Source organism: Elephantulus edwardii, unplaced genomic scaffold (assembly GCF_000299155.1).
Source record: "Elephantulus edwardii isolate Elephantulus edwardi_28Jun2011 unplaced genomic scaffold, EleEdw1.0 scaffold00014, whole genome shotgun sequence".
NCBI classification, from domain to species: Eukaryota; Metazoa; Chordata; class Mammalia; order Macroscelidea; family Macroscelididae; genus Elephantulus; species Elephantulus edwardii.
Window position 1 is genome coordinate 24,003,126 of NW_006399764.1, and position 27,935 is coordinate 24,031,060.

The 27,935-nt window shown below is 41.5% G+C and overlaps 1 protein-coding gene across 5 annotated transcripts in view; it reads left to right on the forward strand.

The window, feature by feature from the left end:
* Window positions 1-27,935, forward strand: part of PTPRD (protein tyrosine phosphatase, receptor type, D) — a 367,796-nt gene that overhangs the window by 181,353 nt on the left and 158,508 nt on the right. For 3 of the 5 annotated variants that reach the window (XM_006881303.1, XM_006881301.1, XM_006881304.1), the window contains 3 exons: window positions 5,009-5,218; window positions 9,081-9,241; window positions 21,254-21,366. In XM_006881303.1, coding sequence (XP_006881365.1) covers window positions 5,009-5,218; window positions 9,081-9,241; window positions 21,254-21,366 — 484 coding nt within the window. Of the gene's footprint in view, window positions 1-5,008; window positions 5,219-9,080; window positions 9,242-16,692; window positions 16,708-21,253; window positions 21,367-27,935 lie in introns of all 5 variants that reach the window. The other 2 variants (XM_006881300.1, XM_006881302.1) reach the window with 2 other exon arrangements.

Genomic DNA, 27,935 nt, shown 5'->3' on the forward strand with positions numbered 1-27,935 from the left:
CGTTTGTACTTACCAGTTCATGTCATGGGTGGTCATTCAGACTCATCCTACAGAGGCACTAAGGAAAGGGCTGGCAATCCGTTTCCTAAAAAGCCGTCTGGCACGCAGAATTGAACAGTGTGACTTGGCTGCCAGTGAGTTCAGTCTTTAATTATATTTGATTATTTTAAACAATTCTCTGCAAGAATTTTCACAGAAGATACTTGGATGACCAACAGACACATGAAGAAATGCTTCAAGTCACTGGCAATATGAGATATGCCAATCAAAACCACAGTGAGATACCATCTCACCCCAGTATCAGTGGCAAAGTTTAACAGGACAACAAGTAATAAATGCTGGATAGGATGTGACGAGATGGGAACTTTTATACATTGTTGGTGAGATTGTAAAATGGTCCTACCATTCTGGAAAGCAGTTTGACATTTCCTAAGAAAGCTGAACATAGAAATTCCCTATGACCCAACTATTCCACTACTGAGAAAATGAAAACTCAGGCACTAATGGAGACTTGTACACCAAAGTTCATAGCAGTGTTATTCAGCATCGTAAGAACATGTAAACAGCCCAAATGTCCAACCACAAGTAAATGGATTAAGAAATTATGACACATTCACACCACGGAATACTATGCACCGTGTGGGAGTAATGAGTTTGTAAATCATTGCCTAACTTTGGTGGGACTGGAGAACGTTATGCTCTGTGAAAGAACTCAGTCCCATAAGGACAAATACTGCATAAAACCGTAGAATGTGTATGAGGCTCCAAGGGGGAGAAGAAGGAAGCAGAGGGTTGAGGATGGGCAGGGTGGATTGTGGCGGTTAATCATAGGTTTGCACAGTTTGATGGGTGAAGGCAGGAGTGGGTAAAGGAAATAGGAAAGCACCAGTGTGGAAAAGCAATGTATAAGAACTTTATAAGTAAATCAGCGTAAAAGAAAAGTTGTGTTTATTTTTGTTTTCTTTTTTTTTTAATTTTATTATTTTTGTGTGAGTGTATCGTCAAATCAGATCTGACTGGTACAGGAGGAGATCGTCCCTCCTTCCCCGGCAGAGCATCTGGTGGATTTGAACCATGCGCCTCTGGGATTGCAGTTGCAGCTCCTTGCCACTAGGCAACCAGAGCTCCCCTAAGTTGTGTTTATTTTAAAAAATTTAAAACCATTGTAGTTTTCTCTCTCGGCTCCACAATCAACACACTTGGCACCAAAAGTCAGGAAATCAGAAGATAAATTGCACTGGGAAAATCTGCTGTCAGGAATCTCTCCAGAGTGCTGAAAAGCAAAGATGCCGGTCTAGAGACTAAAGTGTGCCAAAGCCAGGCCATGATCTTTGCAGTTACTTGCTATGCCTCAGAGAGCTGGGCAGTGACTAAGGATGACAGAAGAATCAATGCTTTTGAGTTGTGGTGATGGAAAAAATCTTGAATATATTATGGACCACCAAGAAAACAAATAGGTCTGTCTTGGAGAAGGCTAAACCAAGTTTCTCCTTGGAGGCTAGAATTTTAAAGCTCCCTCTTACATAATTTGGGCAAGTGGCCCGGAAAGACCAGTCCTTGGAGAAGGATATCATGCTCAGAAGGGTGAAGGGACAATGCAGGAGAGGAAGACCCCGGATGAGATGGATTAATACAGTGACTGGGACAATGGGAGTAGATGTGCCCGAGTCCGTGAGACTGGCTCCAGACAAAACGACTGGCTCCAGACAAGGCAGGCTACAGATCTGTTGCACATTGGATCTCTAGAAGTCACAGGCAACTCGACAGCACAGAACAATGACAACAGTAGTTTTATCTGCCAAGTTTGACAAAGCAGAGTTCTTCTTTCAAATGTATATGTCCAAAAAATGTTTTTTATTAAAAGAAAAGATCTATAAATTAAACTGATTGGAGCCGTATCACCGAATGGAATGATGGCCTAAAGGAATTTCCAGTTTCCTCCTGTGTGCCTTCCATCCATGCCCAGAAAATTGAAGAGAGGCCTTCTAAACAGCGTTACTCTCAAAATTCTCTTCTGGCCTCATTTTTCCTTTATCGGGACTGTGCTTCACATGATAAATATCATCCAGTGAACATGCTGTTGTGAAGGTCAGATTAGGTAGAGCCGACACTATTAGTCAAAATTAATTTTCCCGACATGTTGTTGTTGTTGTTGTTATGTACCATCAAGTCACTTGTGACTCATAGCGACCCTGTGTACAACAGCCCTAAATTCTGCTCTGTCCTGTGCCAGTCACCCCATCACTGAATCAATCCACCTCATAGAGGGTCTTCCCCTCCTGTGCTGTCCCTCCACCCTCCCAAGCATGATGTCCCTCTCCAAGGACCGGTCTCTCCTCACAACATGTCCAAAGTATGTTAGAGCCTCAGAATCCTTGCCTCCAAGGAGCCGCCCAGTTTAACCCTTTCTAGGATGAATCTGTTTGTTTTCCTAGCAGTCCATGGTATTCTCAATACTCTTCTCCAGCACCACAGCTCAAAAGCATCAATTCTTCCTTCTATCCTTCTTAGTCATTGTCCGGCTCTCTGATGCATAAGAAGTGATTGCAAAGACCATGGCCTGTGTCAGACGCACCTTAGACTCCAGAGAAACACCATTGCTCTTCAGTACTTTGAAGAGGTCCCTAACAGCAGACTTTCCCATCACAGTACTTTTAATTTCCTGGCTATTGGTGCCAAGAGTGTTGACTGTGGAGCCAAGCAAACTGAAGCTGTGAACAATCTCAATCTCTTCACCATCCACTCTGATGCTGCCAATTGGTCCAGTGGTGAGAATCATTGTCTTATTGACATTGAGCCTCAACCCATATTGGAGGCTGCAGTCCTTGACCCTCTGCAGCAAGTGCTTCAGGTCCTCCTCAGTTTCAGCAAGCAGGGTTGTGTCATCCGCATAATGCAGATTGTTGATAGATCTTCCACTAATCCCGATGACCCATTTCTCCTCATAGAGACCAGCCTCCCGGATAATCTGCTCTGCATACAGGTTGAAAAGATACGGAGACAGGACACATCGGTGTATGCCCTTCCTAACCCGACATATTAGTTCCATTTAATTCACAACAGTCGTATAGCCAGAGCTTTTCATTGCTCCATACTTCTAAGGCTCACCTTGAGATAATGCAGTCATTTGTGACTCTAACTTCAAGATAATGGCTAATTTTGATGGTTTATGTCATCTGTCAACAATCTAAGGAACTCTGGTGTCATAACGCCTGTTGTTTGCCATCACATTGGAAGGGACCCATAGCTGACAAGGGTTTTCAGAATCAGTTAATCGCATGGGAGGAGATTACCCATCCTTCTCCCATGGAGCAGCTAGTGGCCTCGAACCACATACCTTCAAGGATTGCAGGACAGCTTCTTGCCACTAGGCCACCAGAGCGCCCTGAGCATTTTGGTTGGGCTGCTAACTGAATGGTTAGTGGTTCGAATCCATTCCTCGGGAGAAAGATGAGCAGTCTTTCCCACTGAAGATTTATAGCCCTCAGAAACCCAATGACAAGTCACCAAGAGTTGGAATAAAGAAAACGACAGTGAATTTGACTTAATAGGCTGCTGCAAAGCTTCTGACTTTGCTGTATCACTGACTGATTGTTGCGTAGTTAATCAGCCGATCTTAACTCATCATCAGATGGTCCAGATGTACTATACTGGTGATGCCAGTGCTGAGATTACCCAGTGGAGTCATTTATCTCCCAGACAGCCAAGGTCTGTCCATAGGTCCAGTTCCCAGTGAAATGTGAGAAGCAAAACTCCAAATGGCTAATTAATGAAACTCGTCAAGCCAGAACTTTAAAATCTCCTTAATATATGTGTATTTTAAAAATATTTTCTTGTACTCTGTTTCTGCTGATTTGAGAAAATCTAAATCACTGGTCCTAGCAGTCAGATGAGGAGACATATTGCATTGAGAACATTTACTGTCAGGGAGCTCTCCCAAGTTCTGAGGAGCAGTGATGTCCTTTTGAAGAATAAGGTTCACCTCATTCAGTCCACAATGATTTTTTTTCATTTCCTTGGTATGCTGCTGAGAACTGGATAAGTAATAAGGACGAGTGAGTTTTGATGCCTTTGAACTGTGGTTTGGGATCCCATAGACTGCTGAAAGAACCAGTATCATTAGGGTAAAATGTAGCTGTGTGCTTCTGAGCGGCAAGAACCGCAAAGCTTTCTCTCACACACTTTGGGGATAGTGCCGTTCCATAAGAAGTGACATCATACTTGGAAATGTGAAGGGTCAGTGAGAGGGAGATGCTCCGTGAGATGAATGGACACAGTGACTGCAGCAGTGGGCTCACGTGTGTCAGAGATGATGAGGACGGCACAGGACAGGACAGGGTTCAGACCCATTGTTCATAGGATCAGTGTGAGTCATACTTGACTTGGCGGCACCCAACAACAAATCATATGCTTCAGCCCAGTGGAGACTCTGATGGTGGTCCAGGGTAGGGCGGGGTTTTATTCTATCATAAGTAGGGTCACTGTGAGTCAGAGCTGATGCCAAGGTCCCTAACAAAACAATGTACCATAGACATGATCTCATTATTAAGAACAGTTGACAATGCTACTGACATCTAAAGCTTGGTCATGTCTGAAAAGTTTAGACCCCTTGAGTCTAAACTTTTTATACTTGTTTAATAAATCTCCCTATTTGGCAGGCATTTATGAATCAAAATTTCTGCTCTCCCATCGGCAGAGAAGAATTTCATGGCACTGTGCCCCCCTGGCAGGATTTTATTAGTGTGGACAGTGATGTGACTGGCCAAGAAAGAATCTTACTGCCCTGCGTTATAACCTGGCGCCATCGGGATCAGACCAGCGTCTTTAACAGAAAAGCTGGCATCTTATTGCTGAAGGAGATGAAATTTAGTGATGTTGCAGTGAAATGTGGACAAGTTGCATCTGAGCTGTTCACGGGTCTGAGTTCGTCTGTCCCGTTAGTCTGTCAGTAATTGGGGTTCTTCTCGTGCGTGGTTCTCATTCTGCGTCCCTCTCTCTCCCTCTCAAGCTCCTCAAGGAGATATCTAGGAAACGCAGGAGCCTCCGCTACGGGAGAGAAGTGGAATTAAAGCCATACATCGCTGCTCACTTTGATGTGCTTCCCACGGAGTTCACGCTGGGCGATGACAAGCATTACGGTGGCTTCACCAACAAGCAGCTCCAGAGCGGCCAGGAGTATGTCTTCTTCGTGCTGGCTGTCATGGAGCACGCCGAGTCGGTGAGTCCCGGGGTGCTGCCGTCTCCCCACCGCACCGTCCTCTTCCCTTCTCGGGAGTTCTCATCAGCTTAAGGAACCCTGGACGCACAGCGGGTCAGGTGTTGGGCTGTAGAGTAAAAGGGTGGGCAGTTCTAACCCACCAGCTGCCCCATTGGAAAGCCACAGTTGTTGACATCAGTGGACTTTCGGGTGTGGCCATTTACTCAGACGTTTTCTCAGGCCGCCTACTCCTTAGATGTTGTTAAATGTGCCATGTAAGATCTCTCGTCATTGGTTAGAATATGCCTATAATGATGGCGACAGGAATTCAGGTGGACTTCTACTAAACTAACAATTAAATTGATAGGCTTTGTTTCTGGAGACCTTTTGATGCAACACACATCTCTAAAAAGCGGGTGATAATCCTCATTGCTCATAGTCTATGTCGTCGGTTGTTTTGAATGTCTGTTTTTATTTTAATAAAGACTTGGTGACACAGCATTTAAGCATTCAGCTGCTAAGTAAAAGTTGGTAGTGTGAACCCAGCCGTGGCACCGGGCAAAGAGAAGCTGGCAGTCTGTTCCTGTAAAGATGAGCCTGGAAACCCTGTTAGTACTTTGACCGTGTCCTGTTGAGTCAGTGGTGTCGTTTATAGAGAGTTATGGTGCCAGGTCCAAGGCTGAACCCCTCCAGAGATTCTTATCCATCAGCTCAGAGAAAGAGAGAGGGGTACGCTCCTCCTGTGTGATTTACAGCCTCAGAAAGCCAAGACAGGGTCCACTATGAGCAGTGGAGGAATGAATGAGTGATGGGGTCACTATGAAAAGAAAACTGCCTGGACAACAACTTAGAAGTTAGGACATTCCCATCTTGTCTAATATCTGCTATTTGCTCATCTGGTGAGAATGGGAGCTAACCAGATCAGAAATGTGACACAGCCAGCATGTCACCAGGTGTTGGACATGCTGCATCTGGAGTAGTGGTACTTTGTTTTCCTATAACTGCCTTCAAGACCTCATCGATGGCTCCCCAGACTCCGGGGAAAAGTATGTCTAGGAAGGAGCCAGCAGGTCCGGCTCCTGTAATTAGAGCAATTTCATAATCATTTTTATCAGTGAGGAGCTAAGAATGTTGGAAAGTAATTCAGTAGCGTTGAGGATTCACGCCAAATCATGAGTTACCTTCTTTTATGTAACTCATCTTGGCTCTGGCGTCATTTTATGCTTGAGTTGCTTTAAATGTTTAAAATAAAATAAGAGGGAGGGGGCAGTGTAGGTGGGAATGGGAGCTGGATGTGGAAGTGGCCATCCAGCTTAACAATATACACAGTCTGACTGTAGCTCTCTAATTGAGATTGGAATCTGACAGACAGGGTGCTCAACCAAGCCAGTGCCTACTCGTGTGTATGTAGTAGATACCTCCACCCTGGGCATGTGGAATGGGGCTTTCTTCAGATGATGGGAGGGTTTTCTCGGTGGAAAATCAAAGCACAGAGGCAGCTTTCCTGCATGCATTTCCTTTGTACACCGAATGACATTTGGAAGCCAAGTGGTGGGCACCCTGGAATGTTTAATGCACCAATATGCTTGCTCTTTCTAGTGGAAGGTTTTTAAAGCAGAACATCAAGGGAATGGAATGTTGGAAAGTGTATTTTTTAAAAAAGAAATTACTTTTAGATATTTGAGAAGTATTTTCTTTAAATAGCTCTAGGAACATCCTGACAATCACGTTTAGAACATTGAGGCAGATCAGAGAATCCAGCAGAGAAGAGAAATCCCATTGGATCTAGGCTGTAGCGTACTGTCATCATTAATGCGGTTCCGCATCTCTCTTAGATATTTCCAGTAGCCTGTAAATGTATCCTCATTGTTAAAGAATCTGTCTCTTTATTTCAGCTGTCTCATTTATTCACAGATTTTGTAATTTGTGGCTCGGACAGGTCATTTAAAAACTGACCCATTTGGCTCCCTAATCTCACTCCAAACCGTAATTGCACCCCACACTCTAATCGCACTCCACACCTTAATTGCTCCCCACACCCTAATCACATCCCACCCTGCTCACATAGCTGACAACACCGAAGTTTCATGACTGCTTTCCGTTCAGCGTGCATGGTAAGCAAGGATCCTGCGATCAGTTCAACGTTAGGGTGATACAGGCCTTTTGAAAGCCTCAGATGTCCATGGCTGAACGTTGATAAAGTGCCCAGCCTCCCCAGAGGAGAACTGATAATTTACAGTAAGGAAATAGCAACTCTTCTTCACCCTTCGAAAGGGCTTTTTTCCTAATCCTCTCTTTATATTCAGAGCATCAACTCAACTCATTCCCATCAAGTCAGAATCCACTCATAACTGACCTTCAGTCAGTTTTCGGAGGCTGTAGATGACAAGGCTGGAGATGGCTGAACCACCAGAGGCACAGTCTTTGGGTTAACAGTGTGTCTCCCTACAGACCACACCATCAGTTTGACTCAGCTCTTTCCATCAGATAGGAACTGACTCATAAATGACCCTCCAGTGGGTTTGTAGACACTGAATCATATGGGAAGAAATGGCCCATCTTGCCCCCCACGAGCTGCTGGTGGATTTGAACTGTCTGCCTTTTGGTTGGCAACGCAACGCTACCTACTAGGCCACCAGAGTTTCCTAGTAAGAGCGTAGAGAACTGGTTTTGACTGGTTTAATCTTTCCTTTTCCCCCTACGTGCTCAACCAGCTCCACTTTTCATGAAGCTGGTCTCTCTCTCACTCTGGCTTTGTTTCCTTTCCCTTTTCATATCTGCTTCCTGACTGGGGATAGAAATATCTAAACGCTTTGGGAAGAGCTGGACTTAGGTTTCCATCTTGGCAGACAAGATTGTTATCTCAAAGCCACTTGGAAAAGAATTTCAGATCAGAAAGTTTTGCTTACTTCAGTCCACTGAAAAATTTCAGTGTGACCTACAGATGGAGAGGGAAAATATGAACCAAAACAAACAATTCTACTGCTGTAAAGAATCATATTATCTGATACCGGTCAGCTTGCCAAGCCCTTTGTGTAAAGCCTTACACCACACATATTTTTCTTTCCTTCCTTTTTTTTTTTTCTTTCAAGCTGTTTCTGAGAAGACTGGAAATATACTGAGTTTTCATCTTCTTTTATTGCATTTGAAAAGCTAGTTAATCTCTTTCCTGAGCCCAGTGGAGAAGATGAGAATACTTGGATGCTTCAGCATGGATCCCACTTCCCTTCTTATTTACTCCCCAATGGAAGAAAGGGTGCTGGGCGCATGGCTTCCTTGAGTGCCACCTCATGAAGTCCTCACTGAACCCTGTGTTCCCCAAACTTTAGAAAAGAAATACACTGATTTTTCATTCAAAAAATGAGCTTGTGCTTTCATGTGTTGGTCATTTCAGCTGTTTAAGAAGGTGGCCAGTAGCTTCATAGTGGAGTGGACTTGGAGGGGAGGGATTGCATAACAATGAGAGAGTGTTTCTTTTCAAGAAGAAGAGTGAATTGGTGGGGAGGCGGTGGGGAGGGAGAAAAGTGCAACAGTGAATGACTGGAAACCCTAAGTCTTTGTAAACTTTCATTAAAATTAATTTTAAAAAAAGAAGGTGGACAATATATTATATTCAACAAATATTTGCCTGAGAACCTTCCAAGTGTAAAATTCTGTGTTCCCTGCTTTAAGCAGAAAAAGCCAGGTGGAAAAGAAATTCTACCTTCCAGGAATTCCTAATTTATTAAAAAATAGAAAGTGTCGGCATACAGAGGACAATAGAATTTGATGAATGTCATTTAAAGAGAGGAATAAAGACTATTTAAAAATGTTTCCTTTGCATTTTATGTATAATTTAAAATGCCTTTGTTTTATTACTGAAATAGATTTTTTTTCTCCTCAGAAGATGTATGCAACCAGCCCCTACTCCGACCCTGTGGTCTCCATGGACCTGGATCCACAGCCAATCACCGATGAAGAGGAAGGCTTGATCTGGGTGGTGGGCCCTGTCCTTGCAGTGGTTTTCATCATCTGTATTGTCATTGCAATCCTTCTTTATAAAAGGTAAGCTTGCCCGGTATTTCCATCGCAGGCTGCCCTGTTTTGAGAGCCGTAACAGTCATTCTGTGTTTTTGTGATGCAGTTGAACGTAGTAGAAGTGCTTTAGTGCAACCAAGACGATTTTGGAATCCTGTTTCCTTTAGATTTAGAAGCTTAATGAAAAGTCTGTGCCATTTCAAATCTCATACCGTGTGTGGAATCTACATGCATGTGGGGTTTCTTCCAGCCATCTTCTGAGCTGCTTCCCGCCATCAAAGCATTGTGCATGCAAATGCAGACTTAGGAAATCCGCAAGCAGCTGTTGCCCCTGCAAGTGTGCTTTTTAATTGTTTTCATTGATCAGTTGCTTGATTTCAACATCATCTTTGCAACACTGACAGTTCCCACATCTGTGTCCATTTCATAAGTTGAACATACACATATGCTGAGATTCTCTTCCTAGAGCCGATTCTCAGAGTTTATCCAAAGGAGATAAAATTTGAGGATCAAATTTAAAAATGAGTGATAGATGAAGAGTGGTGCCTCTTCTTTCCACTGTCACTTCTCCCGTAACGTGTTCTTCTTTATGTCCAAGGAGGAATGCAAGGAACACATTCCCTTCATATAGTACCTATTTCAGTCTTCAGTGCTGAGGTGGTATTTTTCATAACTAAGTACAGAGAAAGAAAATGCTGCCACAGGCTTCGTAGCAACAAGTATCTTTGTAACTTGGTATTTTGGCTACAAATAATTCATTGCTACCCAGTCTTTCTGATTTTCCATTCTTTTTTATTTTCTGGTTTGTTTTCATTTATTTATATTTCCACTACATGCAAGCAATTTTTTTTCTTAATTCCCCATTCAGTTAACTAGAAGACATTGAACTTGTATTTCCTCTCCTTTCTTAGCCAAAAATAACGTTATACAATTATCTAGATATAAATTCTAAAATCCTTGAAGTGATTATTCCTGTATTAGATTGGTTTTCTTTTCATCACCTTTTATCTGATTTCTTTTCCACAAAATTTTATTCACCGTGTTAGCATTTGCCATTTTGGTGTGATTTGTCTAAGAATACAGATACACAGAAGATCTCATCCTTTCACAGAAGTGTAGTTTCTTTCCTTCTCTCTCTCTCTCTCTGTTCCTGAATATTTCTCTCCATAACCTTGGGCTTCAAGATCAAATGAAATGTCTTCACTCTGATTCTGCTTCAGTGCTTAATCTTACAATCTCATTTCCATTATTTCTTTTTCCTATCCATATACCTTGCTCCATTAGGTTGATATTAATTATGTCTACTCCTATCCCCTTGTTAAATAGGCTCTTATGTTCCTGGACTAGCGAACTATAGCACTGTGTGTGTGTATATATATATATCTTGACTTTTTTTAAAAAAAAAATAAATCCTTCAGTTCACTTCCATGTTGAAAAACTATCTCCTTGAAGTCCACGTGGCATTTAGTCCAGTGTGAATGAAGAATGGATGGGAAAGGGTACAAATGAAAGGAAGTTAATAACCATAACCCATTAAGTTTCTTCTTTCAGAACTAGAAAGAATGAAAGAAATACTCATCATTATTTTTCCTAACAGCTGCTGTCACTCAGTTATCCGTGCCTTAGCAGAACTGGGGGGAAAGCAAGTTTTGAAGGCAAAAACTATGTCTGAATGGCTGGTTTGGGTCTTCCCAATCCCATCCCTTGGCAGAGTGCGTTTTAAAGAGTCTATCATGTGGCATCACCTCTGTCTTTTGTACCACGTCTCCATGCCCCAGTGTAATAATGGATCCTGAGTCCAGGCCAGACCTTCTTGTCTGTTTTTATCTCTAGAACATTATACAGTTATTTAAAAAATCCAAAACCAAACAGTAAAGGGAGGCTTCTGAATGTTTTCTGGGAGATATTTCTTTAGAAGCTCACACCCTTCTGTGGGAATCAGATCAGCAAACCAGTGCTTACTACCAGCTCATGTCAGTGGCATGTCGCAGGGCATTCTGTGATCCCAAATGGAAAGATGCCTGCCTTCTGTTTGCAGTTGTTTCATTTTCATATAACTGCCTCTCCTTGAGTTACCACTTTATACAGACAAGCTTAGCCGCTGAATTTGTTATGTAAGTGGGAAGAAATAGCATTCATCATTTTTTACAGAGTGATCGTTGTTTTCCTTTATCTATTTGTGTCTGACAAAAACAGTCATAATTTGGGCCTGAACGATCAAAAAAAGACGCATCACATTTGAAGGTTTTATGCATGTTAAAAAAAGAGAGTCACATTTTAGCATGAGCACATCTAACTATCGTCTAAAGCGATTGTTGGAGAGAGCAGACATCCTCGAATGCTAAGTATATTTAGGTAGCCATCTGAAGGCCCACAGAGTGATTCTTAAATAGAAATGCTGGCTTCAGCAGTCAAGCGCATTCCTGACTTGAAATTCAAGTAGACCCAACAATGTCCTTCTTGATTATCGTGAGGCAGTTCAATAGGAAATCTTCTGTTCTCCATGAATAGTGGCTGTTAGAGCTTGGATGCTGAACAAAGTTAATTACATAATAAATACTTGATCCTTCCGCATAGATGCCTCTTGGTCTATACACAGGTCATTGACTCAGAATTGGACCTACCATTATTATCAGTGTTGTTATTGTTAACGTATTTTATGTCTGGAATGCAAAGTCATATTTTGAAAAGGGAAGGAGTTTAAAATAGCCTTTATTCACATTGTCTTAGTAATCCCAGTTCTCATCTGCACCTGCTTACAAGATGCTTGGGTTAGAAGAATGATTTGTATCTCAAAAGAATGTTTTATGTATGTGAAGTAGTATGCTTTACCCAGTTGTCTGGGGGACCTAGAAATATATTCCTATTAATTGCATTGATGTGGAAATAAGAAACTCTGTTATCCGGCATTCTCTTCATTTGGCTTTGTTTTAACCTGGTCATTTATTTATACATACGCGGGGCTGGCATAGGGTCGCTGTGAGTTGTAGGCACCTCGATGGCACATAACAACAATATTTAATAATTAAGAAGGAACACATATGGTGCAGTGGTTTATGTGTTAAGCTGCTAGCTAAAAGGTCAGTGGTTCAAATTCCCCTACCTTGTGTCATTCTGCACCTGTTGAGATTCAGATGGTTGCCAGAGTCTGAACTGACTAATCTAAGGTGGTAGATTGGGTGCCTTGATTCCAATTCCTTAGTAATCAATAAATAAATAACACCTTGTAGGCTTTATTGTGCTCTGAAATGCCTTCGGTATCATCAGGAAATTAAATAATACTTTCTTTAAGTCTTTATTGATTGATAGGTCTTTAGTAGGTCTTCAGTATCTATGGCTGATTTTTTTGAAATTTTATATGAAGAAATCATATAAAATTTATAATTATATATGATCGATATGGGTTAATTTGTGATTGGTAATATCATATATGTGATAATCTAAATTTAATCATTTAAATGGGCTGAGAAGATATGTTAGATAGACTTAAAACATTGGATGAGCAGTCAGGTTCAAGTCTCATTCTGCCATCTTCACGTCATTGCCTATCTCTGAGCCTCTGTCTCCTCATTTGTTAAATTAGGATGTAGAAGATGTAGTTAAAACTTTTAAACAGTAATAGTCTGTAACCTTACTGCATCCAAAACCAGCTGATGGTGTGGGTAGTAGTGCATATTTAGAAATCTCTGGTGGCCTAGTGGCAAAGAGTTCGTGCACCCAATCCATTGGTGCACAGTTCGAATCTCCCATCTACTCCATCAGAGAAAGACAGTTTCCTCCCATGTGAAAACCCAGTAGAGGTTCATTCATATAAGTTGGTTCTGACTCGATGATAGTGAGAGAGATATAGCAGATTTTTGTGTCTTTGTATTTTGTTTTATTGCAAATATGGACCTGCCTTTCACCACTAATAAACTAATCCACAAAGCAGTTGTGTGATTTTAGATCTTTATCTGCCCTGCACACTTGCTATCGATGTAATCTAGGAATTCCCAGGAATTATTTTAGTAGACTGGAAATACTTAAAAAATAAAACATTAACCTGATTCTATAGAAAAGCATCTGATGAATGTGATCAGTAATTAGTAATCAATAATTTGCATTATACTATGGAAGTAAAAGTATATGTTTAGGACAGTAGGGAATTTAAAAAATGCATGACAGTATCATTCTTGAAAGGCAATAGTCTAACTTAAGTAGACATTATAGACAGAGTAATTAATCCATTTCCAACTATATGTACTCAAAATACTCAAGTATTTATGAATAAAAGCCAGGAGATTGATGTGAATAAATGATAACATTTGCCTTTGACTCTGGTCTGACTCAAGTGCCTGTAGATGTCTGGGCAGAACTGTTGAATGGTTGAATTTTTGGAAGTAGATCACCAGAAACTTCTACATGGACCTGGACTTGACCTTCTGTCATTTTGGCTAACAGCTCAATACTGAGCTGTTTTCACCTCCCAGGAATTAGGACAACAGCAAAGGCCCAGCTCTTCCTGCTGTTCTCAGCTCCAGCACTGACCCTGTGGAGACATTACCTCTCTGGTCTTCTTTCTCTGACACCTACAAATACATCCAAACTGTCCCACATATCTTGATGATGCTCTGAAGACATGTGCAGCTTCCTGGTGTCACACTGTTCATTGAGTGCTGTTGAGTCAGAACTGATGCGTAGCTGACCCTCCACTGGGTTTTCAGAGGCAGTAAATTCCATGGGAGGAGATTCTCCAGCTTTCTCCTAAGGAGCAGCTAGTGGGTTTGAACCGTGTGTCTTCAGGCTGGCAGCACATGCCATTTCTAATCTCCTCCGACTCTTGCATATGCCCCTCCCTATGCCTGCAGGGCCCTCCCATCCCTTCTCTGCCACTTGTCCTGGCCAGCTAACTCTGACTTATCTTTTAGAATTAGAGTGACATGACACCTACCACATGATGTCTTTCTGGATGCTGCCGCCTTTCCCCTTTCTCCTCCTACTCTCACCTACCTCTTGTTACTTTTGGGTTCAGTTGAGGTGGTCACCAAGTCATGGCAAACTCGGTTACAACAAAGTCAGGTTTTCACTGGCTAATATTTGGAAGTGAACTACCAGATGCTTCATCCTAGTCTGTTTTAGTCAGGAAACTGCACTGTTTGAGCTTAGCAACATGGAAACCTCCACTGACAAAATAAGTTCTTGCTGTGCGTGAGGCGCCTTGGCCAGGAGTTGAACTTGGATCTCCTGGGTACAAGGCAAGAGTAGAACCAGTGAACCATCACTCCCCTGCCAGGCTGCCTTCGTATCTCTTTTTCTTTCCCCACTGACCTGTCGGACAAGGATTTCGCCTTATTTCTCTTTGTGCCCAGAGTGCCTAACAGAGTAGGGGGGAGTGGATGGGGACTCAGTCGTTGACTAAAAACAAGTCAGACAATACTGAGCCAACTTGATGGTCTCGCCCGTGTCCTCAGGTGCTCGGTATTGCCTCCATCAAAGCAAACAAGACTGTTAATAAAGCGTAGGTGATTTTTTTCCACTTCCTAGTTCCCAAAGAAAAGCTTCCACCTTTGAAATTTGTGTTGAACAGATACCCGTGTATATGATAGGCGTGACATTTCAGTGGAAGATGGGTTGAAATGTGTATCAGTTACGTACTTGTGCACCCAGACACTGAAGCTAACTCAGTACACAAGCTGATCATTAGGTTACCGGTTCTCTTTGACTGGGTAACATACACTGTTACCACTGACTTACTATTTCATTGATAAAAAAGAATGAAGATCCCACATGTAAGATATTTTTAAACATGACAATAGGAGCAGGTGTGTCAGAGACAATAAGGTTGACTCAGGATAGAGTTCTGAGCTGTTGCACATCGGGTCCCTATGAGTTGCAGGCGACTTGACGGCACATGACAATAACTCTGTAATTTTTAAAGTAGGCATAAAATGAAAGGACCAGTGTATTCAATATTATTTTAATCATTCACAGTGTAGGTATGCATTTGTTCCATTTATGTAGGTTTTGAATTTGGGGATAAAATGGATTGGATTATTTCATATTGACTATTTATTTCATTGGCACTGAGAAGTCTAGATACCCTTTTGTTTTTTAAATAACCGAGAAGCCACGTAATGCATTGCCATTGGCCTCGGTGTGAAGATTGTCTCTGTTGCTTCTTCTTGGGAAGACATTGTACTCGCTGCACAAGCTGCTTGGCTATTAGAACATTTTTATGCATTATCACAGTGCTAGTAAACATATGTCAGACATGTTTACAGACTGCTTACATGTTGCAGACATGTTTTACAGCACTTCCTCTATGAGAAACGTACATGGCTTGTAAAAAGGTCCAGGATCACTGGCCCCATGAGCCCTAGTGGGACCCCCAGGACTGTAGCCCTTAGTCACTCTTTGAGCCTAGAATGAAGTTCACTGCTGTGGCTCAGTGTCCACCCAAACAGGAGACAGGCTTATAAGGTGGACAGTCCCACCACAGAGGTTCTCACCTCTTAGAAGAACAGTCATCCACACAAGATCAGAAGGACAGCATGGACTTACGATAAAGCCCAGTAGCAGGAAAGGTGGGGAGGGAAGGATTCATGGAAAACAGAATCTCAGGGAGGATGAGGGAGCATGGACCACACTAGATTCCAATTAGTGTCATAAAACAAAGTGTGTTGGAGGGACTGAATGAAAAGTCAGTTTGCTCTAGCACACTTCATTAAAATCACCAGTAAAACAAAGAAGTACAAGTTGTGACTGTAGCCAATAATAAAATACGTTTTCTGTATTAATCCACCTATATAAATGGGTTTTAGTCTGTAGAATCATAATGATAAGTATTTTTCTTTCCAAAATTCCATATGTATTCAGTCCTTCCGGAGGTGGGGGGAGATTACTTTTTGACTCCTGGATGCTTGAAGAAATCATTTCTGCCACTTGAGTAACTAATAGTTTATCAAAAGGTTGTACAAACTTGGGGCAGATCAAAGGCATTGTTAGAGGGATCGTGTACCTTCCGACTGCTGGCTTTTATTTTCAGTGAACACATCTAATAAGGGATAATGCTGTACTCTCATTAAGTACATTGGTAGCTTTTCCTTGGCATGTTTTCTGAAAATCAAATTATATCCTTCGTGTGGAATACCTCCTTGGATATAATTCGGTAATTGTGGCGTGATTGTGTGGGTGATGGGTAAAATTGAAGGTGACGTGAGCACGAGAAGCACTTGCTTTGGCAACGCACCCCCGTCTCCGCCATTCTCCTCACGACTGGAAGCCTGGGAATGAGCTGTGTTGAGCTGTTGTTCCTTCATGTGTGTCAGTGGTGTGTCCTTGCTTGTTGGCACTGCCTGTCACTCCTTCATGTGTGTCAGTGGTGTGTCCTTGCTCATTGGCGCTGTGTCTTAAATCCTGGTTGTCATGGTTACTCTTGTTACCATTGGCCAACTAACATTTAGCCTTTCTTTTTCCCTTTTTGCTGCATTAAAATGGAGCAGTAAACCTGACAGGTGAGGACTAGAGTACAGATCCTGCGAATGTTCACAAAGAAAAGATGCGGGCCGACTGAGGAGCTGAGGGTTGAGGGGTGGGGGCTGGAGAGCAAGGACAAAGGGACAGAGAGACACAGGGTGCGTGCATTTATAGGTAATGTACAGTTCGATCATAGAATGATTGTGGAAGAAAGAAATTAAAGATTTAATTTGCCAACAGAAGAAAAACACAGCCTTCCCCCCCCAAAAAAAACAAAACAAAACAAAACTGAGAATGCAGTAAAAACAGCCTGTGAGTTGTGTTTGTGGTCCAAGTTCAGTGGACGTCTGTGCGTGGTCGTGTCACACCGCAGAGCTTACGGCTTCCTTGTCCAGTGTCCCTGAGCCTTTCTGTTTGGTTTTGTTTGTTTTCTTCCTGAAGATCAGTTTTCAAGGTTGGTCATGGGTCACCTCTCTCTGCAAGAATGTTCTCTCTCATCTTTGCACCCTCTATATGGGAAGAGGAGTGCCAGATTAGAAAAGCTCATATCCATTCGAATGTGAGTACCCAGGCCTCCTAGTCCTGAAGTTTAATAACAATAGTGGGAATGACGGTCACTAAAATGGAGTGATTACTGGATCCAGTTAACCTTTCTTTACACACACACACACAAAGAGTTAGAGAAGCATATAGGTAGATACATATATAAATATAGATAGTGTATATATAATTCTTGTATATATATAATTTCTTTAAAAAAATACTAGCACTGAGACCTCTTAGTTGTAGTTTGATTCTTGGATTCCATCTTTCCTGCTTTGCTCCCTGCAGTGTACTCTGTCATGCTCACCGGCTGATGCCTACACCAGTGGCCCCTGGGAAAATGTTCAGAACACAGAGTCTTGGTCCCTCGGGTCTCCAGACTCTGAAACTCTGAGTGCAGACCCAGCTGACTGTCCACTAATGAGCCCTCTCAGGGAATTCTGATGCTTGCTAGAGTTTGAGAACCGCCACTGCCTGGTGCCCCTGAAATCCCTTCTCACCCCGCAGTGAGCCACATTCTCAGTGATCCCTCGGGGACAGATCTTTTCCTGTGCCATGAGGTTGCCCCCTCTCCTTTATTCTGTCACCACTAGTTTCCATCCCTCTCAAAGAAAAGCATATCCAGCACGGTTTTTCCAGCCACAAGACGAAAGCAGTGAACTCACTTCATGTCCTCAGAGATCTCCTTTCATTTTACTGTCCACATACCACAGTTTCATCACCACCTTCTTCCTGGAGCATGAAGTTCTCCTAAAAGCTAGAGTTGGACCAAAGCTTACACACTACGCTCTCATCCTCCTCTTCTACATAAAAGGGAAAGAAGTGGGAAGCACTTTCATAGCTGCCTTGCCCAGGGAGGTTCACACCCCTGGTAGTCAAGCTGGAATTACATTTTTAAAGATTTCTGAATCCTCAAACGTATGCACTTAAATATTTGAATATTAATAGTAGTGATTTCAAACAAATAGATCAAAAGTTTGTACCGATATCCAGACGCCTTTGTTCCAAGTAAATAGATGTAACTTATCATTGTCCTTGTTTCCCATTTTACTACTTAACGAGAGACAAGTGGAGAAGGAGAGGAGGACACACTGATTAGACCATAGACTAAGGAGCCCTGGTGCAGCAGTGGTTAAAGCACCTGGAGTCAGCCCTCATGGTCGGTGGTTGGAACGCACCAGCCTTTCTGAGGAAGAAAGATGAGGCATGTGTTTCCACAGATATTTACAACCTTGGAAACCCTACAGAGTCATTCTCTCCTGCCTTCGAAGGGCCCTGTACATCAGAACCAACTTTATGACATGTAGATTAGGGCTTTTAGGTAGATTATGGGGTGGCCCTTGCTTGTAGGTTACCTCCATCCCAAACAACCACATGTTCTTACATTATTAGCAGTTCCTGGAAGTTCTAGAATGTCATCTGATCTTTCATTTCCTTTTTACCCACAAATCCCTGCACATGATAGATACTTCTCACTGTGGCACATAGCTTGCTTTAGAACCTCTAATATTTATAGGCAAAACACACTATAAAAGCGATGTCAAATTCAGAATCTGTTACTCGTCAGCATATTTTTTTTTTCTAATGAAAAATGAGAAGGGTGAGATCTCTGAAAACTGATCAGGAGAAATGTCACTGTTTCAGTCTGTGTGAGAGAGTTAATCTAGACCACTGGCTCCCATGCTATATTTAACAGCAGCCGCTTCCACTTTTTACAGACCTTAAATGCTATTACTGGTGATGACCCAATTCTTCATCTTTCAGACCTTTCTTAGAAATCCTTGCTGCCTCAGATAATGGCAAGCATTTCCGTTCACATTTGTTCAGAAATAATGAAGTCTGAATGTCTACATCCAGCATCACCCATGCTGTATGCATCTAATAGAACCAAGCGTGCCAAGGTGGAGGAGCTGGGCCTCAGGTCTTCAGGGTGATTTCAGTAGAGAAGACTGCCATGAGGGTGGTGCTACTAAATGCCAGGATGACTCACCCACTTACACAGTTCGTTACAAATTGGAATTTCAGTTTTAATCTCATTCTCTGGGTTGTTTGAGACTCATATCTAAGGGATGATTTCCAGTGTTCTTCATATCGGAGATGAAATTCACAATCGAGCCAGTAAGGAAGTAAAACCCAGAGCTTAATATCTGGGCTCTAGTACCTCACTTGTGTATGAAGAAGGCCAACATCTACACAAGTATTTTTTTTTTTAAGCGTGAAGCATCGCTGTATATTTCACTTCAAATGACTGGCCAGTCCTGTTCAATGATATTCCATTTACCCATTTAGATTGGGCATCTTCAGGGGTTAAAGGAATCCCACAGGGGTGTGAGGCCAGAACGCACAGTGTGATCACAGTGACATTTCTTGCTCCAGAGCAGACCATTCTGTCTTACTTTCGCGTGCTCTTCCCAACCTCTTCCTCTTTCTTCTCCTACCTTTCTCAAAAGCCCTCCATCTCTCTTCCTTCCTTTTGTGCTCCCATTCCGTACAGATGGAGCAGCTGGTCCGTGTGGCTTCACCTCATATTCACTGCTCACCTTTGATTGGTAGTGTGACTTGGCAGTACTTTGTGTCCTGAGGCTGTACCTGACACCTTCAAGTAGGAACAAGAAAGTCTGAGACAGGTTAATCCAAGGCACTGAGAAGGCTAGGTGTCTAATAGGACTCGCCCCAGAAAACTCATTCTCTCCAAGATGTTTCCCCGGAGGCATTGCACTTGAGCAAATCAAATGCACTTTCCTTTTGCATCAATCTCCCCTTCTTCCCCTGGTTACTTTTGTTTTATACAGATGAGCAGGGATGGAGAGAAAGGCTGTTTAACAGGAACCCTCTGGCTACCTGTAGAAAGACTTGGGTAGCATTAAATGTGAGCCATGGCCACGGCAGCACTAATGAGCTGTACCACGGCCATACCTAAAAGAAAGAGGCGGGTGTCTATCTGGTTTACTGCGACCCTATCCAGTAAGAAGGGCTCAGCTCAGAGCATAAGCGAGACACAATGATTTCAACTTTAACACGGAGATTTCAGGAATCAATATGTGGATTGAATAGCTGTTTGAAAAATACTTGCATTTATTTAATGGAGGATTTTGGTCTAATTCAACTTGGGTAGAAAGTAATTAGTTATCACAGTGGTTATTTAGGTAGATTTGCAAAAATTGGGGGAGGGGAATCTGAGAAGCAAATTTGACATTTCTGGCCTAGGTATTTGTTAAAACTGTAATGTGACAGTTTAAAGAAGGATATTTAATGAAGCTAATCAATAGCCTTGAAAATAAAGATAAAGTGTACAGTGTGAAAAATCCCATTTTCAGCCAGGCACTGTTGATAGTTCATGTGTCTTAAATGATTAGCCGGAACATTGGATTTTCCCACTAGATTGAATTACTCTTCTCTGAGCCTCTCTCTGATTGTCTTTCCCCAAAAACATATGAATCATAGCTAGTCTAACCACATAAACAACCAACACTATTTTTCCCTTGAAATTTAGAGGAGAAAAAGGGATGTTGGCTTTATGTGATCCTAATTCTTCCTCCAAGTGTTAGAATGACTTGGCCTCCAAGGTGTGCTGTGATATATTTACCTGCCTTGTGGGGAGAATCAACACATCTTTCCTCTGTAGCCACCAGTTAGCAGACAGAGAGGGCAGATGTAGCTGAGAAATGCAGCTTCTTAACTGTTCTGTACACTAGCAGCATTTTAGTGCTGGGTCCTAGAGGAAGCATACTCTTCCCAGAATTACCTGGTTTAAAAGGTGGGAGAGATTTGCTAAAGAATGACCTCAGTATCTGTCATCAGTACCCTCCTTAAACACGATATGCAGACTTGCGGAATTATTAATACCACACCTGAAGGAAGACTCCGATGCCATCCACTTAAATGAAAATCTTAAACACGTTGGAAATAGTGAAGGACAAAAAATAAGCTGCTCGAAAAGTTTTAAAAACTGTAAACCTGGATGAGAGATTCTTTTGCTCTATTTTAACCTGTTTCTGCTGGTTATTGTTTTATTCTTAAATTTCCCTTTTCCCCCTTTAGGAAGAGGGCGGAGTCCGACTCTAGAAAGAGCAGTATACCAAATAGTAAGGAGGTCCCTTCCCACCACCCAACGGATCCTGTGGAACTAAGGCGCCTTAACTTCCAAACACCAGGTAAGGGACAGGACCCTTCTCCTTCATCATACAGAGGGTTGTATAGCCCAGCTGATAGTGTCTTTCCAGATAAACATCACTGTGTTTTGAGAAACTTTTTTCATCCTGCTGTTTTATTTTTAAATTGTTGCGACAAGATCCTAAAGATTATTAATACTTAGTGCAAATCTGAGAGGAGAAAAAAGAGAAAACTATAATTCTACTTCAAATTTTTAGAGCAAATATGGTATCTGTGAGAATATTTACTACTTTCCTGGGCTTAAAAAGTCTATTATGATCAATGACACCGATCTGGAGAGAACTCCGTTTCTCATTGGATGAGTGGATGGATGAATGAATGAATGGAAAGTTGGATAGGATATTCATTCTACTAGTAAGACATGCATTTGTCTCATATTTTCCAATTTTTAAGTTGTAGGAAGGAGGATTGTAGGAGGGTGGCTTAAAGGGAAGACAGAAGAAAGTATATAACCTATGCCAGATCTAACTGACTAATTCAAGTTCATACTTGGGGTGACAGCTAAAGTTGCAAAGCATAGGAAAAGCTCTTTCTTAAAATAATGAACAAAAATATTATTCCTCTTTAAGAGCACTTTGTCCAAAGTTGTTAATTCAAACCCACTTTTATTTTACTGTCTGTCAAATCTTGTTTAAGCCACATGACATTAAAGAGGGTTTAGAGAGAGTAAGAATGTACAACTGATTGGCACTGGCTTAATATGTTACTCTGATAAACAAAGGTCTGATGAGTGAAGTCTTTTAGATTCAAACGTGATTGTTAGAGTCACCGGGAAACCTTTGACAGGTTTCTTGGGTTTCAAAGGGCATGTTCTTACTCACAGTAGGGTGTACAGCGGGATCATTCAAGTGTGTGATTGCAGTGAATTGTTTTGAATGTAAAATACATGCATATTGTGTTCAGTGTATCAAGTTGAGTGTATCTTTGTAACTTGTCATCATTCTTCATCTGAAAGAAATATCTGTCATGTTTGAAGTGCCTGTACAAATCATGATAAATGTAGGTTTTAGTTCTTACTAATGAATCTTTCTTCAAATTCACTTTGAAAAAGCTGAGATGGATCTCTATGAACCTAAAATATATAGAAGAAAATGTTCAGGTAGCCAGCTTTCCCCCAGTGTGTTTTTTTTTTGAAGGCAGGTAAAAGCACACTGATTGAACAAGCATGCACCGTCCTCCAGGACCACAGTCCTGGACCCATTGACTCCTCCTCTGTGAAACTGTCGCCTGGATGCCTCAGTAGACTGCCTGACATGGATTGAGATACATGGAGTGAAAATTCTTAGTTCAGCACTTGTTAGTAGAACAAATTCCAGGCTACTTTGGGCTAGAAAGAACCTCTCCGAACTTGACCCAGGCCATGGTGTACTTCTCAGCTGAGCTAACCCAGTGTATGGAAGATCAGCTGTAAAGGCATCTCCTCCAACTCGTGGTGACCCTGTGAGTGCCACAGTAGAACGGTACAAGTTCTTAAAGATTTGGGGTAGTCTTTCTCCAGGTCTTTCTTCGAGGATACCCCTTAGTTACAGAGATGTTCAGTCCTTTGATTACCAGTCAAGCAGGGTGATGGTACACCCACCAGGAACTGCTGATACCTTTGTTTCTAGTTGATTTTAACTCAGGGTAACACCCAGTGTGCCAGATGAAACTGTCCCCCAGTGTCTCCAGACTGGGGCGTTTTGGAAGCAGATCCCCAGCTGGGTCTCCTGGGCACCTCCGAGTGGGTGAATACTGGCAGCCTTTTGACTTCACCATTTTTGACACTTTGAATCCAAAGTCATTATCTGCTATGTGATTTCTTGGGCCCCTTGACTCACCTGCCCTGTGGAACAGCAGAATTGGAGAAAGTGAACACGTCTCTCATCAATACCTGTTCTGAATTGTTCTCTGATTACTGTGTAAAACGGCCCATCCTTGAGTCCACCTTGGTCATCTAGCAGACACATAACATAAGCACCGTGTAGGGTTGACCAAAAAATCAAAGGTAGCACCACAGAAGAGAACCAGCGGATGCACTACTTCTCACTGTCTCCTCTCCAACTGAGAATGTGTCCAGGCATCAATAATAACCTGGAATTGGAACAGTGTAGAAGCAGTTGGTATCAGAAAGCTAAGGACAGCAAGCAAAGTACTAGAAATCCTTTCAACCATGAGACACCACCATCCGCTGGCCTCAAATACTGTGTTTTCTACACTTTATGTGCCCTCATAAATAACATGTCCATGTTTGACTTGTGCAGAAAAGATGGCCCTAAGTAAAATAGCACTGGCATCGAGCACTCATGTAAAAACATAAAATAAGCGTGTTATTTCCGTAAGAGGTACTGTGTTATTCACTTTTAGTGAGAATTTTTCCAATACAACCAAACCCAAGAATTCTATTAAGAATCTAATTTTCTCTGTGTATATGGTAATACTGGATCCATTTATAAACAGAAATGTCTAAGTTTCATATAACCACCAGAAAGGAGAATGACTGTGTGACTGACGTCGCACTCGCTTGTATCATCAGTGACTTCACAGAATTAAAGGAACCTACATATGTGAGAAGGTATCATTTAATGAAAGTTAGACTTGTCATCAAAAATAGATAATAGGATAAAATCAGTGGAATAGAATGAGCAATAAATAAAGGAAGAGAGCCTTGCACCAGAAGAAGTGGACAGAAAAGCAAGACCATACGAACACCAGCACATCTGATCACCCAGAAAGTAGTGCACTCTGCCCCATAGTTCAGATAAGCAGTCCACTTAAACTTGATTTATTGAAATAGTCTGTTTGCTTCCCAAGCTCTGCACTGTGGCCTCCTGTCCTGAAAATGTTACCCATTCACAAAGGAAGTAGACTTAGCTGTTAATATGAAATTCATAGAAATACAGCCATCTGCTTCACCCAGCAGAGATCCGAGCCAGGAGGTGTGAATCGCCTTAATTCACTGTCAGTAAACTGAGGTGAATGGAAGGTATGATTGTTAAGTAGCCTTTTTTGTGACTTTTCCTCTTCTTTTATGTACAAATAATAGCTCAGGGTTTTCCTGACTGATTAAATAAAATGACGTTTTAGCAAGCCTTATACCACAGATGATATGACTACTGAATTTCTGGATATTTTAAAATTTCCCTTATATTTCAGTCTTCTTTTTAAAAAAAATAATCTCAGTGTTGCCTCACATCCAAAAGGTAACGAAATATATATTACCCATTTGATGTCAATACGAATTCGGAATGTTTAGGGAGTTTAAGAGACTGTCCCTTTACTGTGAGTCTATGGATACACCTGCTCCTCGTTCTGATTAAGAAAAAGGAATCTAGCAGAGTTCTGTCCACTGTTGCTCAGCTCAGACACAGAAACATGGAGTTTCCAGAATATCATGTCTTTGAGGGTGAGTGTGACTGGGGACGAATACTATCTCCACCTTCTGAGTATGGGCTGGCCTCTCAGTGTCCACTAGGGCCAAGCGTCTGAACAAATTAGGAGAGGTCCCTGCTTTTAAAACATGAAAGCAGGTCCCTGTGATGTTAGATGCCGATCTGTCTCAGTAAAGTTCAGACAGCAGTTTGCAGCCAAGTTTTGTTGGGAGGAATCTGACCCACGTCATTGTTTAATGAAATAATGGTATATGACTCTTTGGTCATCAATTATTCATGTATGGGATCAGTCAAAGCTAGTGTTAAAGAGGCTATCATATTATACTAGAATTATTAACTGCTAAACAGGTTTTACATGGTATTAAGATCTGTGGAAGAAGGAATTCAAAGCTTTGTCTGACATACTTTGGACATGTTGTAAGGAGGGACCAGCCCTTGGAGAAGGACGTCATGCTTGGGAGGGTGGAGGGACAGCGCAGGAGAGGAAGACCCTCTATAACGTGGATTGATTCAGTGACTGAGGCAATTGGGGTGGGTGTGCGGGAGAAAGTGCGATTGGTATAGGACATAGCAGGGTTTAGGGCTGTTGTACAGAGGGTCACTATGAGTCACAGGTGACTCGATGGCACATAACAACAACAACTTGAAAGAGAGACTTTTATAACAAACTGTTGAGTCTCACGTATCTGTGTGGACAGCAGACATTATGTATGTATTACACTGGGCTGAGAAAATGCTACATTAACAAAGGAAGATTGTATTCACCATCCTTGATTGAGAAGTGCTCTTTAATTTTTATGCATTTCAAAGCAGTCATAATTCATTAGAAAAGGGGCAAAAAGACAAATAATATCCTCATGTCTTATTTTGCTTTAAAGAAACCTGAGCCCTTTTTACATATTGAAAGTAAAAATGATAAGATTTTTCTACCATCCACTCCAGTTTAACATTATCATAATGAAATACCTACATACTCTTCCAGACTTTTTTTATTTCTATGTGCAGTTACCTAAATTATAAAATATAATGGAGAGTGCATAGGCTGAAATATGGATGGCTAGATTCATAGATCAGTGGAAGGAGGAAAAATAGATGGTTCATACATAAAATTTGCTCTTGGCCTTCTGGGGCTTAGAATGTAGGGAGTTGTGCTGTCAACCTAAAGGTAGAACGTCTCTGATGGTTCAGATCCACAGTCCTTTCCTGTGTGATTTACAACCTCCCAAAAACTCACTGAGGACCAACTATGGGTCACTTTCAATTTGATGGCAATAAGAGATATAAAGGATAGCTTGTCCTGTTTAAATAAATATTTTGTTTTTCTCTCTCTTTTCAGCCATTGATGGTATCAAGAGCCTTCTCAGTAATCACAAAATGCACTGAATCATTCCCTATCAATAATGGCTAAGTTATTTGCCATGTGCTGCAATTGTCAATAATGCTGTGGTGACTAGTACTGACCCTAGATTTTTTTTTTTCACACCCATGGTGCCGTATCTCAGTGCTATGTACCTGGACAAGTGAGTTGCAAGGATCGAGAGTGGCCATATTTACCATTGTCATAAAGATTGCCAAGTCCAGATTTGTTGAAATAATATAAAAAGATTTTGAAGTGCTTTCCTTGGCACCCTTGTATTCTGGAATTCTCTTCATATGTGTGTTGTATGAATAGGGGTCATAGCAATAGGCAAAAAAAGAAGAAACAAAATTAATGACCTAACTCAACACTTTCATCCAAATAGGAAAAGAACAGCATTCTAACCTCATAGCCTCTCAAAGACAGGAGATTATAAGGACAAGAGCCAATGAGATAGAAAACAGAAAAATAATTGAAACCATCAATAAGACCAGGAGCTGGTTCTTTGAAAGTGTAATAAAATAGGCAAAACATTGACAAACTTGACAAAAGAAAAGAAAGAGAAGACACAAGTAACTAGAATAAGAAATGATAGAGATGCCATCACAATCAAACCAGGTGAAATCAAATCAATCATATTGGAATATTGTGAAATGCTACACTCCAATAAAGTTGAAAACCTAAAGGAAATAACAGGTCCTTGAAACTTATACCTACCCAGATTGACATAGACAGATGTAAAACACTTGGACAGACCTGTCACAAAAGAAGAAATTGAGCAGTCCATAAAAAGACTCCCCTATAAAGAAAATCTTTGACCAGATGGTTTCACAGCTGTAATCCACCAAACCTTCAGAGAAGATCTGTTACAAATTCCTCTTAAATTATTTTTAAAAACAGAAAAAGAAGGAGCACTCCTAGAGTCATTCTATGAAGCGAGTATAATTCTAATACCAAAACTAGGCAAACACGTGACCAAATAAGAAAACTACAGACTAGTGCCTCTCATGAAAACAGATGCAAAGTCCTTAACAAAATCCTAGCCAACAGAATCCAATGTTGTTGTTGTTAAGTGCTGTCAAGTCACAGGCGACTCATAGCGACCCTATGAAGGAGAGTCCTTGATGCTTGGGTGCCTTTCATCCTCTCTCCAGGTTCATAGGGTTTCCAGAGGCAAGCTATTATGGAAGTGGATGCCACTCCTCCTTCCAAGCTTGTTTTAATTGGGGAGCTCCACCCCACTCTCTGTCTGCACTGGAAACAGAATCCAATAGTACATAAAAATATTAATTCATCATGACCAAGTAGAATTCATAACAAGTATGCAAGGATGGTTCAACATAAGAAACAATCAACATAATTAATCACATTAACAAAGCAAAGAACAAGAAATACATGATCCTTTCAGCTGATGGAGAAAAGGCTTTTTACAAAATCCAACACCACTTCCTGATTAAAACATTCAGGAAAATAGGAATATAGGCGAACTTCTTCAACATAGTAAAGAGTATATACACAAAACCAATAGCCAACTTCATTCTCAATGCAAAAAGACTAAAGACATTTCCTTTGGAAACAGGGATGGGACAAGGATGCCCCCTTTCATCAACCCTATTCAATATTATATTGGAAGTACTTACTAGGGAAATAATGATGCAAAGGAAGTAAGAGGTATGAAGATAAGCAAAGAGGTAGTATATCACAGGATCGCAAAGTTTGGTGGGTGAAGGAAAAGGGTAATGAAATTAGGAAAGATCCAGTGGGGCCCTAAAAAGACCAATGGTGGGCATTGCTCAATGGTGATTGATTTTATAAAGCACACTGT